Source organism: Camelus dromedarius, chromosome 25, assembly GCF_036321535.1.
Source record: "Camelus dromedarius isolate mCamDro1 chromosome 25, mCamDro1.pat, whole genome shotgun sequence".
Lineage (NCBI taxonomy): Eukaryota > Metazoa > Chordata > Mammalia > Artiodactyla > Camelidae > Camelus > Camelus dromedarius.
The window spans coordinates 11,584,330-11,599,006 of record NC_087460.1 but is presented as its reverse complement, the minus strand read 5'-3'; the positions used below and the strand labels follow the sequence as shown (position 1 = coordinate 11,599,006).

The 14,677-nt window shown below is 38.3% G+C and overlaps 1 protein-coding gene across 1 annotated transcript in view; it reads right to left on the bottom strand.

Annotated features, from left to right (window-relative positions):
- Nucleotides 1-14,677, bottom strand: part of PIK3C2G (phosphatidylinositol-4-phosphate 3-kinase catalytic subunit type 2 gamma) — a 266,488-nt gene that overhangs the window by 3,729 nt on the left and 248,082 nt on the right. The window contains exon 32 of the mRNA XM_031444030.2: nucleotides 6,475-6,600. Within this exon, the coding sequence (XP_031299890.2) occupies nucleotides 6,475-6,600 (126 nt within the window). The remainder of the gene's footprint in view (nucleotides 1-6,474; nucleotides 6,601-14,677) is intronic.

Below are 14,677 nucleotides of genomic sequence, written 5' to 3'. Positions count from 1 at the left end.
TGACTGAAGTTTTATAAACATGCAATCATTGTACATCATAGATGATATATATCTATTTTAATTGCTTTACTGCATCTGTAATGTTAAAAACATAAGCACTTTTTTCTTGCTAGGCAATGAATAATTAGTGGGTAGTGCTAGAGAAGTACACAGATGATTATATTCTTTGAGACTTTTCACCAAATGACTTAATATGTATTCTGTCTTAACAGAAACAGAACCAAAAAATGCACAGCTCTTTTAATTTCACTTCATAATACTTTGTATCCATAGGCGTGTGTCAAGTCTTCACTGCCGTCTGACTAACACTGAATTTGTAGGTTTAAAACTGTCACATAAGTAGAAGAATGTTGTTTAGGGTGATTAGTATCTATTAACATATATAAGCATTCACTGTATGTTATTTGACACCAGGGTCTAGTAAATAATTCTGAAGTGTATTTGAATGATGGCAATGGGAGAAAAATGACGTGGAAACTGAACTGTGCTTCGGGCTGGCGGGACGAGGAGTGGGAGATGGGACGATGAAGGGAAAGTGCAAAGCCAGCAAGACCAGAACTCTAGGGGTGGAGAGAGGGAGGGATTACGCAGGATAGCTTATTGGGGTCAGTACGGGCTTCGGAGTCAGGCAGGTCAGGACTTGAAATCTAGTTACATAACCCTGGCCAAAATATTTACCTCAGGGACTCAGTGTCTTCATTTATAAATAGAGTTGTCCTGTTATGAGTATCAAATGAGAGGACAATATAGTCAACAAGAGCCACTGCTTCCTGAGTGTTCCGCACGCCTCCCCCATGCTGGACCTGCATGGTATTTCACAGCATGTAAGACACGTAGAACGTTCTCGTTCCACCCTTTCTAAGCTCCCCTTCATTCTTTACAGTAGGATAATACCTAAGAAAGGAATACAATGTACGAGATACATGGGCTATAACAGTATAATTCTGTTTTAAAGTAAAATCTGTTTTCCTAATAAGTCATTAAAAAAATGATGGTTTTAACCAGACGCCAAAGGTAGTGGAGTAGAAAGAGCAATGGCATAAACTGCAGGGTCCTGCTCTAGAGCACCAGGAACTATGTTTAATAACTTGTGTTAGCCTATAATGAAAAGGAATATGAAAACGAATATATATGTATATAACCGAATCCCTGTGCTGTACACCAGAAACTAACACAACATTGTAAGTCGATTATACTTCAATGAAAAAAAAAAAGTGCAACGGCATCGCAGTCAGAACCCCAGCTCTGCTTCTTAAAGGCAGCTCCCTGAGCCCCCGATGGCCAGCCCTGCACCGTCCTGAGCCCCGTCATGTCGACCGCAGGGGTTTGCACACGACAGGGGTCTTCTGCTGGAAGAGCCTGTTGGGACTCACTCTGGGAAAGGTCAGGTAGAGAAGCTTGGCCCTGTATCAAAGCTTTAGTGTCTGAAGGGTGGATATGAAGGGACACTTGGCAGTGCTCCTGACCCAGCCCCTCTCAGGTCTGGGTATTAGGGCGAGAGAGGAACATGAATACAAATTGAAAGGACTATTTTCATGAAAAGCTCTGTAAGACATTGGTGATGCAACGTGATATCCCCTTTGTATTCCTCTAAGAGATTTATACAGAACGGGGAGCAGGGGCATTCTCTCCCACTTGCAGAACACTGCACGGACCTGGCAGTTGGAGAAATCCCAGCTGTGCGGAGTGGCTGCTGTACTCGGGCAGCAAAGCGCGGGAGAAGTGAAAAACAAGGCAGGTGACACGTGATGACTTACTGGGCTCCCTAGAAAGCACAGACAGTTGGCCCTCTGTATCCATGGGTTCTGCATCCATGGACTCAGTCAATCATGAATCAGAAAATATTCGGGGGAAAACTTTTTCAGAAAGTTCCAAAAAGCAAAAGTTGAATTTTCTGTGCACTGGCAACTATTTACATAGATTTACATTGTATCAAGTACTGTAAGTAATCTGGAAATGACTTAAAGTATACAAAGGATGTGCATAGGTTATATACAAATACTATGCCATTTTATAGAAGGCACTTGGGCGTCTGTGACCTTTGGTACCCTCCGAGGTCTGGAACCAATCCCCTGTGGACATGGTGGGGTTAGGGATGACTCTATAAGGTACTGCCGAGAATGTACAGAAATAATTTAGGGATTTGGCACAGAGATAGGGACCTATACAGCAGCTGAGGGGGAGAGATAGTAAAGCCAGAGTCAAAACAAGTGCACTTTTTTTTGCATTTCTTATAAATAAAGATTCTTGTTGTATTGATACAGACACACAACACAATGGGAGAAAAATTAAAATATTGTAGGTTTTTTTTCTCATGACTTTCTAAATTCAACCAGCTTCCCTGCCAAATTTGTTTACATAATGGTCATTACGGTGAAAATAGTCACTAACCCACGCATTAATTCACATTTCTGCTCATTTGAGTTATGTGTAAATTGGATTTTGCATAGACTACAGCCCATGGACGATTGTTTTTGAAACAATTTTAAATGTGTTCAGTGTATAGACAGTGTGTGTCCAAGCTGCGAGTATGGGCTCGTGGAGAAAGCATTGCAGTGATTTCTAATCAATAGGCCATGAATGTATGAGAACTCAGAATTATTGCAAGCCATCAGGAAATTTATGGGCGCAACAAGCATTATAAAATAATCTCCATGCATGTGCATTTACTGCTGTTTTTTATAGTACATATAGCTTGAAATCAATAAAACACAAATTTATTTAAACTCCTGAATTGTTAGTGGCCTTTTACCATTATGTGTTTCCTTAGATTACAAATGCTGAAGTACAGCATGGAATCGGAGAAGCTTATTGGAACTGATGTGGGGGGTCCTGTCCACAGAGAGCACGGAAACTAGTTGACATGTAGTTGGAAGGTGTATATCTCTAGCTGTTGACATCATGACAAATAATAAGATGTCAAAATATCTTTCCTTGCTAAATTATGTATGTATGAGAATATATACACATGTTTGGTAGTTCTGTGTTTCATACACATAAAGTATCACTTATAAAACTACCCCAAATATTGAATTTGACAAATCTTTTTAGAAGTAGCTAAGTTTCAAAGATACTAAGAAAGATAAGACATTTTCCTTGTCCTCAAGAAGTTTTCAATGTACTAAAAGAAAAAAAAAAAAACGTGTAGGACTAAGCATGAGATGGTAAGCGTGGTGTAAGAGGTAAGGAGGAGAGAGTGGTCCAGAGTCTGTATCCGAGATGAGGTTCTGGTTGGCCGAGAAGGGCAGGAGGATGAACGGCTACACGCGCTCATCACAGAGGACACAGGGGTCATTCAGGCAGTGACAAGCTGTCTGAAGTGACCAGAGAACATGACAAAGCAGGGGGCAATGGAAGGGCATGAGCAAACAAACGTTCCTGACTCATCTGTGTCAAAGGTGCAAAAGACGTTTAATGTAGAACTGCCTTTTCAAAACACGCTGCTAGACTATTTGGCATTCATAGGCAAAAAAAAAAGTGAACCTCAATTTAAACCTTACATTTTATTCAACAATTAACTCAAAAATTAGATATGAAATGTAAAATTGTAAAACATTTAGAAAAAGTACAGGAGAAGAATCTTTAGGACTTAGTGCTAGGTGGAGTATTCCTAGACTTGACACCAAATATGCAGTCTATAAAGGAAAAAAAATTGAGAAATTGGATTTCATCAAAATTAAAAACTTTTACTCTGTTAAGACCCTGAGAAAAAGATGAAAAGACAAGCTATAGACTTGGAGAAAATATTTGCAAACCACATACCTGACCAAGGGCTAGTATCCATGGTATATAAAGAATCTCAAAAGTCAACAGTAAAAATGCAAACTAATTAGAAAATGAGCAAAGATATGAAGAGACATTTCATCAGAGAGGATATGCAGATGGCAAGTAACCACGTGAAAAGAAATTCAGCATCATGAGTTACTAGATAAATACAAATCAAAACTACAATAAGGTATAATTCTATACCTTTCAAAAGAACTAAAATTAAAAATACTGATAACACCAAATGCTGGCAAAGATGCACATACATTGCAGGTGGTAGTATGAAACAGTATTAAAAAAGAGTATGGCAATTTCTTGAAAAACTAAATATGGCACTACCATGTACCCCAGTAATTACATCTTGAGCATTTGCCATAGAGAAATTACAACTTACATTTACACCAAAACCTATACATCAGTGTTCACAGCAGTTTTGTTTGCAATAGCCCTAAGATTAAAAATAACCGTGAGGTTCTGTAATGGGTAAACAGTTAAAGAAACTCTCATACCTCCATGCCATGACTACCACTTAGCAGTGAAAATGAACAGACTATCGATACATTCAGCCACTTGGATGCATCTCTAGGGAATTATGGTGACTGAAAAAAAAGCCAATCTCAAAATGTTACAAATTGTATGATTCCATTTATATCACATTTGAAATGACAAAATTATAGAGCTAGAGAATAGATTAATAGCTTCCAGGGGTTGGGGATGGGGTGCCAGGTGTGGCTATAATAGGGGAGGCACCAGGAATCCTTGTGATGGAACATTCTATCCCGACTGTGGTGGTGGTCACACAGACCTATACATGTGATACAAATGCATAGAACTAACACACACACACACACACACACACGAACACACGTACAAGTGATGAAATCTGAATAAGGTCACTGGATTGAACCAACGTCAACTTCCTGGTTGTGATACTGTCAGTAGTCATGCGCAGTGTTACCACTTCAGGAAAGTGGTGAAGGGTGTTTGAATTCTCTGTATATTATTTCTTCCAACTGCTTGTGAATCTACAATTATCTCAAAACAAAATAAACATTTAAAGTATATAAGGATGGTATTGCTCCAAGAGACAACTCAGGAAAATCACTGAGTCAAATTTTAAGGGCTGTGAATGCCATATTTAGGATTTTTGGACATTAGCCAGTAGGCAATGAGGAACATTTGAAAAAAGTCAAATAGGAGAATAATAAATATGAGTAGTTTTTGACACTTAGATAGAAATTTGAATGATTTAATTGAAAAACACAAGATAGGAGGTGGAGAGGAGGCTACTATAACAGCCAAAGTTACAAAGACCTTAAAACAAAGAAGTAGCGACGGGACGGAGAGGAGGTGATGGACTGAAGAGGCAGGTGGATGCACAAGAAGCACTGACCAAACGTGGGGATTGGCTGGACACGTGGGGGCAGGAGAGGGTGATGCCATTAGAAGGTATCTTCTGAAATGGCAAACAGGAGGAAAACCCAGTTTAAAAGTGCCTAGGAGACATCTGGAAAGCGCCCTTTAATAATCAGACAGAAGTATAGGTTAAAAGCTTAGGAGAGAAGCCAGGGTTTGAGGAATAAACTCAGATGCAACCTATATACAGGTGGTAAATGAAAATCTGTCGATCCATAAGATAATTTTGAGTGTATATATCAAGAGAAGATGAGGGTACATCAGGGAACTCCAGCAGATAAATATTTCCAGACGAATTACAATGAAGGAAAATGAGGGAGTGGTTAGAGAAAATAGAAGGGAATTAAGAAAAGGTAGAATGCAAGAAGCAGAAGGGAGGTGTCAAGAAGGAGGGCACAGCCAACAGCGCTGCTGTCTAACTGTTTGCGAGAGGAGAGCCTCATGGCTCACTGCACCGAGCAATTAGGAGTCTTGATGCCATTTGAATAAAGCAGCATCACTCAAGGTCAGAATCCACACTGCAAAGGATTAAGAGCGAGGAGGACAGTGACGAAGTGAGAGCAGGAAATGTGAGTTAATTTTGCAAAAGTCTGGAGGAGTTAGTGAGGGAAAGAAAATTTGGATGCTTCAGGAAGGCTGAGTTGAGGAGTTTGTCTTGTTTTAAGATTTCTGAGTTGAGGATTCAGGGGATGAGACAGCCTTAAGAAAAGGTGAGCAAATAATCAACTGAGCAAGGGTCAGAGGAGATGAGGAAGGATGGAAACAAGAGAATAATGTAGGGTTTGCCACAGAAAGAATCAGAGGATTGGATGTTCAATCATATAATACAAATGAATTAGAGAGCTGTATATAATATAAATTAACTCTGATTTAATTTGTATTTTGTACTTGCTTTTTTGTTTCAGTTTTTCAAAGGAGATTTTATATGATGGTTAGACCATGATAAAGTTATCAGGTAAGGAAAACCAGGTGAAGAAAAATAAGGTTAGAGAAAGTAAGATAAAATTGGGGATAACGTTTGTAAGCGAAAAGCATGCCATGGACTCTTGGGCTCTTGCTGGAAGCTAACCTCAATTTGAAAATTGATTCATAAGTGCTTTGAAAGCAGTATCTGTAGTTTCCAGTTCCTACAGCATCAGGAACAGTGATCAGCATACAGTGGCTATTTTGGGAAGTGTCTTCCCTTTATGGACTGATGCTGCCAATTACTGCAGATTTTGCATATTTGGTTGCTAAGCTGAAAAATGGTAAGAAAAGTACAAAACAACTGGACGAGAGATGAATCATACTTACAATTTCATTGTAAGTGGGGTCGGTACATTTTGGAACAGATTTTGTTTTCCTCCTACGAACTTCACTGGGATATGGTAAAAGATAAAATTCAGCATGTGCACTGGGCGCCGAGCCATCTGGGAGATGCTGCAGAGGAAAATGGTTATAAATATTAATGTGTGTGGCTATCAAAGAAAACAAATGCACAGCTACTAAATATCTAGACCAAAGGCAGGATCAAGATTTATTATAGTCACTGTTTATCAGAAAAATAAGGGAACAATCAAAAGAAATACATCATTGCTCAAAAATAATCCCAAAATACAGTTTAAAAGAGGAAAATCATCCATCTTGAATGTTGTGTCAGAGAACTACATTTAAAAGCCCATTAAATATAATTTACTTTCATTTTTTATAATGAAAACTAAATTTGCATTTTTGACAGAAATGGTCAAGAGATGAAAATAAGCCATGGGCAGAGACAGGAATTGAGCGCCTCAGGATACTGTACACCACTTGAAAATAAAAAAATTCCCGTTTAACACAATAAAATATGATGCAGCATTTCATGATAAGTAAATGTGTATTATATCACATTTAAAAACAGAATTTAATTAAAATCTCAGTTACAACTACAACTTTAATATACTTAGAAGATTTTAAGATAGTTTTAATGATTTTATGGTCTAAATTACACTAAAATATATTGGATAATCCTTTTAAAATTGTGTTCTACGGAGCCCCCAAATTGCCTAGGCTGCTGACTCATGGTTGAATCAATGACACCAACCCCCTCCCTAGTTTGTCCTGACAACCCTTCTGCCCCTCAGCTTCCCCAATCTGGCTTCAGAACGTCTCTCCTTTTCCACTCTTTTCAATACGGATATTTTTATTTCTTAATATGTTATTTGAAGAATGAGTACTCTGTTTTAAAATCTGGAAATCACCATACTTCCAAGAAATGGATTCTATCTTTGGGACCAAATGGAGAGTAAACTGTACTAAAACTGTGAATATCTAGTTTGATAAAATGAGAAATGTTTGTGTAATTTGTATTTAAAGAGGATGATTTAAAAGTCAAAATTGAGGAATTAAATGCTTATCTTGGCGAATACATTTTAACGATTAAATCAGTAATTTTCAACAAATATTTTCATATTCTGAATCACGGCGACAGTCACATGTGAACACCCAGTGCCACCCCCAATGACACTAGCTTTAATTTTACATCTTTCTGTGGCATTCCAAAAAGCATACTGGAAAGTAAGGAAATGTGATATATATTATTATAGGGCTAACTTTTATTCCATTCTAATTACATGGCAAAGATTATGTCATTAAGAAAATCTGGCTCTTTATTATTATTTACAAATTAGATAGAAGATATCTGGACACGCCCACATGTCAAAGTGCTACAACTGTCAAAACAACTGCTGCGTTAGACGGAGCTCAAGGTAGCCTTTGCCTCGAAAACCTCCCCCAAGAGGAGGAGATCTGAAATGTATCAGTGGCATAATGGAATCTTCAGTGACACCGAAAAACAGTGCTATTAATATTTGAGAGAGTGGATTTTGTGTGTGTGTGTGTGTGTGTGTGTGAAGAACTAAGGGAGCAGAGTGTTTCTGCTCTGTGTAATTGTCTTGTCTACCACGGGGCTTGAGGATGCCATACCTATAATCAGTGTATGCTCCATCGTGGTGGTTCTGGAAATGGACTTTCTGGCTGCAGTCTGCGCCCCCACGTTTGCCAGCTGTGTGGCTTTTGGTAGGTATCTGAACTTTTCAGTGGATCAGTTTCCTAACCTGTTAAATGGGGATCAAGGTGATACCTATCTCATAGCATTCAAAAGATTAAATAAAATAAACCACGTGAGTACAGTGCCTGAAATAGAGTAAGAGTGAATAAATGTTTGCTACTATTTTTATTTTCTGTAATTTGAACAAGAATACATTATGCGCACTGATTGGACGAGGTCTCCCTAATGTACTACGACATGTGAGCAGGGTTTCTCAGCCTTGGCACCATTCACATTTGGGGCCAAATAATTCTTTGTTGTAGGAGGCTGTTCTGTGCACTGAGGATGTTTTAACAGGATCACTGACTTCTGCCTACCAGATAGCACCATCCTCCCAGTTGTGACAACCAAAAACGTCCCCAGACATTGCTAAATGTCACCTAGGGGGGCAAAATTGGCCCCAGTTGAGAACCACTGATGTAGATGACTCCCAAACAAGAATCTCTAATTCGCTCCTAACATCTCAGGCTAGCGACCTGTAAATATTTCCACAGGCACCTTTATATAAACTCTAACCACAATCTATCTTCTATCCTTTTTCACCACTCCAAGACAGATTTTTCCAATGTGTTAATTTGTATTAAATGATACTATTTCTTTTCTCCAGCATCTCCCCGGTCATCGATCTTCAAATCCAAGTACGTGCCAAGATCAATATCCTCCCCTTTTGCCCTGGTGCATCTGCCACCACAGATTTTTATTCCCTAATTAATTATATTAGGCTTTAATTACTTTTTTTATGCCCCAGTCTTCCCACTTTATTCCTTCATCCACCCCGTACATCATCACTGTTGTATTTAACCTTCCTGTAAAGCTACTTTGATCCTGTTGGTTTACTTCTCAAAACATTCAAGGATTCCCTTCTGAGGAATAAACTCCCAATCAGAAGGGAGGGGAGAAAAATTTTGTATACCAGCCTTCACCAAGCATTTAGCAACTAAAGGTTTGGGTTTCTGTTTCCAATTAGTGTCTTTGACAAGACCCTCGAATATCCTGGAGCGTTTAGAATAACAGAACAATTGAAATCAGGGATGCAGGAGATCTGAGCAGCACACTTCGTCTGCTCAGCAGCAGCAAATGCAGACGTAGATTTCTCAGGTCTTTGACAGAATCCTTCCTGCTGCTCTCCCCCAACCCCCCCCCAAATCAGCTGTCTTAGCAACATTTTTTTTTTCTTTTTTGACTGGCACTATGTCCCGCTCCTTAAAGATCTCACCTGATTTACTGAAGAAATCACTAGCTCTTTCTTCATCAATACTTCTCATTTCACCTTTTGCCCTGATGTTTATGTGAATTAAACTTTAAAATGATTAAATAACTCCTACTTGTCTGTCTTACCCTAGGATTTTTACTCTGGTAGCATTTTAGACCTCTACAAAGACTTAGCACTTTGGGGACACAAAGTTCTTCGTCTGAGGCTTAGTCTAAACAAGAAGTTTTCTCGTGTCGCTCAGAGGACGTTTTATTCACGGTGCGCTGAGGTCAAGAAGCACTCCCACTTTATTCCAGAATTCTGGCTAATATTTTTTACTATGCTCAGAAGATGATGTGAAGTCATCCAAATTTCATTTTGTCGCTCATACTAACTCCAAATTTTATATATTCTAGATTTTCTGTTAAAATACTTATTTTCTATGTTTGAAAATAGTTTTATATATGTATTAGCTTCCTTATAAGAAATTACTTAAAAGGAAAACCCAGGTCTTGTTACCCACCTCCGCTCCCCCCACCTTTCCTTTAGGCTTTGCTCCAGTGTTTACTCACTACTCTCCTACCCTCACCCTCATTTCCGTCTTCCTAAGCTTTCAATATACTTCTGAGACTCCAATTAAAAATTTAAAATCCTCACTTGAGATTGGGCTTTCCCGTACTTTATTCATGTCTCCCCTTTCATAGCCAAGGCTTCCTCTCATAGCATTCCCTTCCTTCCTGGAAGTCCTGTCTGTGGCGCAGCACCTGACAGACAGTGAGTACTAGATAAACAGTTACCAAATGACTGAGTGAGCGAGCTATTTAGTCATAGTGCATAGCTCTCTGAACGTACTTCATGGCTATTTGTTGAGTCATTATTTATAATACAATATAAAAAAAGAAGTCTTCCTAAGTTCCCAATATTTCATTCGTGTAGTTTCTCTTACTTATTGTGTATTTCTTACTGTAATACCAAGCAGCACAGAGCCCACCGCAGGGTAAGGTGGATGTGTCCTGGGGGCTGTTTCCGAGGTCTGTCCCAGGTGCTCACCCCGAGTGTTCAGCTGCTGGAAGGCACCCCTCTGCCCGAGCTGCTCTTCCCGTGCACGTCGCTGCATCAGGAATACTCGAGTCAAGGTCTGTCTGTTATATCCAATACCCTAATGGCCCACTTCTAAAACTTTTGACTTTATCTCATCTCTCAGATCATGTTAGACAATTAGACTTACTCCCCTTTCTTACCCCATCTCGTTCCTATGGGAGCTAGGTTCGACTTGTACCATAAGTACTTGTGCTCGGTCTCAGAACGACTCCGTGGTCACCATTCCCTCTACGTGGAGACGTGAGCTCTGACTGCTGTCCTCTTTTCCTGAAGCCTCGTTTACTCTTCTGTGATGGTCCTCCCCACCTCTCTGGATTTCTCTAACTCATTAGAAATCTTGACAATAAAAACAGCAGGCTATTTAAATCTCATTCTAGGAGCTCATGATGACCTGACAACTTCTTGGGGGCCTAACAGATGGTGGAGTGTGAACTCAAGTCATACTTTTGTGCTACATTCCTGTGCCCCCTCTCAGCCTCCTACAGGTTTTCTCATCCATGTCCCTCTTCGTGGAGTACATGGAAGAAGCAGAAATAGGTACATTCACTTCAACTGGAGGAGTGCCTTGTGGGGACCCTGGCGTGGAGGCAGGGGGCTGCACCCACTTAAGCACCACGCACTCCCTGCAGGGGAAATAAATATGTCACATGCATGTTTGCTGCTAGTTTTTGAAATATATGTAGGTGCTTTTGTTAACCGAATTTTAATATTTAAAAGCACTACTGCATTTACAGTAGTTTAAAAAACTATTTTGTATTTAAATCTAAAAGCTAGCAAAAGGACTTTAATGATACCTGAGAGATCAATTTTTTTTTTAAGTTTAAAAAGGGGTCCCTTTAGATGAAAAGATTAGAAATGAAAGCTTTAGGAAATTCTTAGCATTCACTGGTGGAAGACTTCTTTCTCAACTGGAGATGAAATATAGGGGATCCTTGGCTTAGTCATTACTTTAAGTTATAAAAATTAAAATGTATGTATACTAACAAGTCATCATTTACAAGGTTGACTTCTAAACAGTATTGGTAATAATTAAAAATACCAATTTTCTGCCTCCATTTCTTGTCGCAGACTGCAACACAGCATTTCAAATGGTTTTCGGTGCTACTTTGGTTGTTCGTATGGTGAATGAATAAAAGTACCTTGAAAATACAGTTAATTTGTCAAAATTGAGAAAGAACTAAGCAGTAGCATGTTGGTATTAAAAACAAAGCACAATATAAACCATTTGTAAAGTAAATAAAGCCATCTCACATTGTAGGGCATGCCAGCAACCCTGCAGTATTTTCATATGAGTGTATGAGGAAGATATTTAATTTTCACACCTATTAATAATAGCTACCACATAATGAATATTTACGTTATTTAAAGCGCTCTCTTAAAATAAACTTTGAACCAGTATTGTCTTAATTTTATCAAAGAGCTTTTTCTATAAAACTTACGTTCTTAACCACTACCCTATATAGACTACAAAGTATGCAAAGGAAACTGTCAAATTCAAATTAAGAGCACCTTTTGCATCAAGTTTTATCAGGAATGTGATGAAGGTACATGGTTTAAAAATACCAGACACTTTGGAAACATCTGTAGATTAATTCAAGGTTTAATTGTATTTAATAGGTTATTATCTTCCTGATGAATAATTTATGAGAATTTTCCATCAAAGTTTTTTTAACTTAAATGTTTCCAATCATGGGATAATATAGGCTTTGGTAGGAATCGACTGATGATGATTAAGATGTGATAGGACTATCAAAACCAGAGGTCTATGCCAGAAACAAAGCAACATAATAAAAAAGCATTTTCCTCATCAATGCGCCTGCCAAATTGCAACTTTGGTACTCAGGCTAGCCATCCTGAAGAGCCATCATGGTATAAAATGACAATGTGGAATAAAAGTATAGAAGTATAACAAAGGTGCTTGTGAAGTATGGTTTGCTATATGCCTCAGTTAAAGAAATGCTGGAACGGTCTTTTCCAATTTTCCTGGGTGTGTTACTTCATATAGAATGGGATGATTTCAGGTCTTCATCAATTTAATTAGGGCTGTCTTCTGCTTCATTTCATACCAATTTAAGCCTCTAATAGAGCTCTTGTCATCAATAGGTGATTTCCAATCATCTTTGAAAGAAAGTCAACTCAAAAATCAGACTACCATGTGTGTAGCACTTTGGGTGGCCTGTGAAAGGACACAGAAAAGTGATCGAAGTTGTTTCTGCTTGCAAAGCAGTAACAAATTCATTGGCACGATCATCTTGTCATATATATATATATATATATACTTAAAAAATTTAATCCTCAGCTTGGTGTAGTTAACAGCTAGACAGAAGTCACAGGCTAGCAAATAGAATTCCTTTGCTGACACAATTCATGTGAACTGAATTGCTTCTAAAACTCCAGAATTCTAATTAAGATTCCAGACTTTATCACCTAAGTGTCTTGTGAAGTTTGAAAAGGTTTTCCATTTCTCAGTCTTAATAACATGTAACAAGGAAGGCATTAAACCTCATTTATTTTTCACAATCTACTCAATAGCAAATGTTGAAGAACTGTTTGTGAGTTAACTGGTAATTAAATTTTTTTTTTTTTGCAATTGCACTGAACCACTCTAAATGATTTCACATTTCTTAACCCTTAGCCTCTAGCCTCAAGTGCTGAGAAAACTCTACAAATGAGAGAGAAAGACTATGTTTTGTTAATGATTACTGAGGAATTGTGAAGAACAGAAGAAATACTAGAAGATTAGATTTATGAGGTTATATTTGACAGTATGAGGAATAGATGGATTACAAAAAGCAGAAACTAGTAATTTAGAGATAAAATCTAAGAGTTTTTTACCCACATACTTCAAATATTTGCCTTGATCCTGTCCAACTAAACAGTTTTACCATGATTTAAATAAAGACACAGATATATGATGTACACATATCAATAATTGGAGTGTTCTGGCCAATATGCTAGATCAGATAATCAGGACTGAGTTGTAAAGGGCTGGAATGATGATTAGACCTTTTGACTCCCTTTACCCATTTCACCCACCCATCCCCACCTCTGGCGGCCACCAGTTTGCTCTCTGTGTCTGTGAACTAAGTTTTATTTTGTTTAGATTCCACATACAGGTGACCTCTGAGGGTATCTGCCTTTCTCTGCCTGACTTAGTTCACTTAACATAATGCCCTTAAGGTCCATCCATGATGCTGCAAATGACAAGATTTACTTCTCTGTTTTGGTTGAATAATATTCTGTTGTATGGATATACAACATTTTCTTCATTCATTCATCCGTTGATGAACACTTAGGTTGCTTCCATGACTTGGCCATAGCAAATAATGCTGCAATCAACATGGAGGTACACACATCATTCTGAATTAGCATTTTCATTTTCTTTGAGTAAGTGCTCAGAAGTAGAAATGCTGGATCATATGGTAGTTCTATTTTTAATGTTTTGAGGAACTTCCATACTATTTCCCACAGTGGCTGTTACTGATTTACATTCCCACCAACAGTACAGAAGGGTTCCCTTTTCTCCACATCCTTGCCAACATGTTATTTCTTGTCTTTTTGATGACAGCCATGCTATACACGAAGTGATACTTCATTGTGGCTTTCATTAGCATCTTCCTAATGATTAGTGATGTGAAGCACGTTTTCATGTACCTGTTGGCTATCTGGATGTTTTCTTTGGAAAAATGTCTTTTTAGATCATCTGTCCATTTTTTACTTGGATTATCTGGTTTTTCGCTGAGTTGTATCAGGTCTTTGTATATTTTGAACCTTAGTCCTTTACCAGATACATGATTTGTAAATACGTTCTCCCATTCATGCCTTTTCATTTTGTTGATGGTTTTCTTTGCGGTACAGCTATGTAGACTTCTACAGTCTCAGCTGTTTATTTTTGCTTTTGTTGCCTTTGCTTCTGGTGTCAAATCCAAGAATCATCACCAAGATCAATGTCACGGAGGCTTTTCCCTGTTTCTTCTAGGAGTTCCATGGTTTCAAGTCTTACATTCAAGTTTTTAATCCATTTTGAGTTAACTTTGGTGTATGGTATAAGACAGTGCTTCAGTGTCAGTTTTTAGCATGTAGCTGTCCAGTTTTCCCTGCAACTTTTATTAAAGAGACTGTTTCTCCTTATTGTA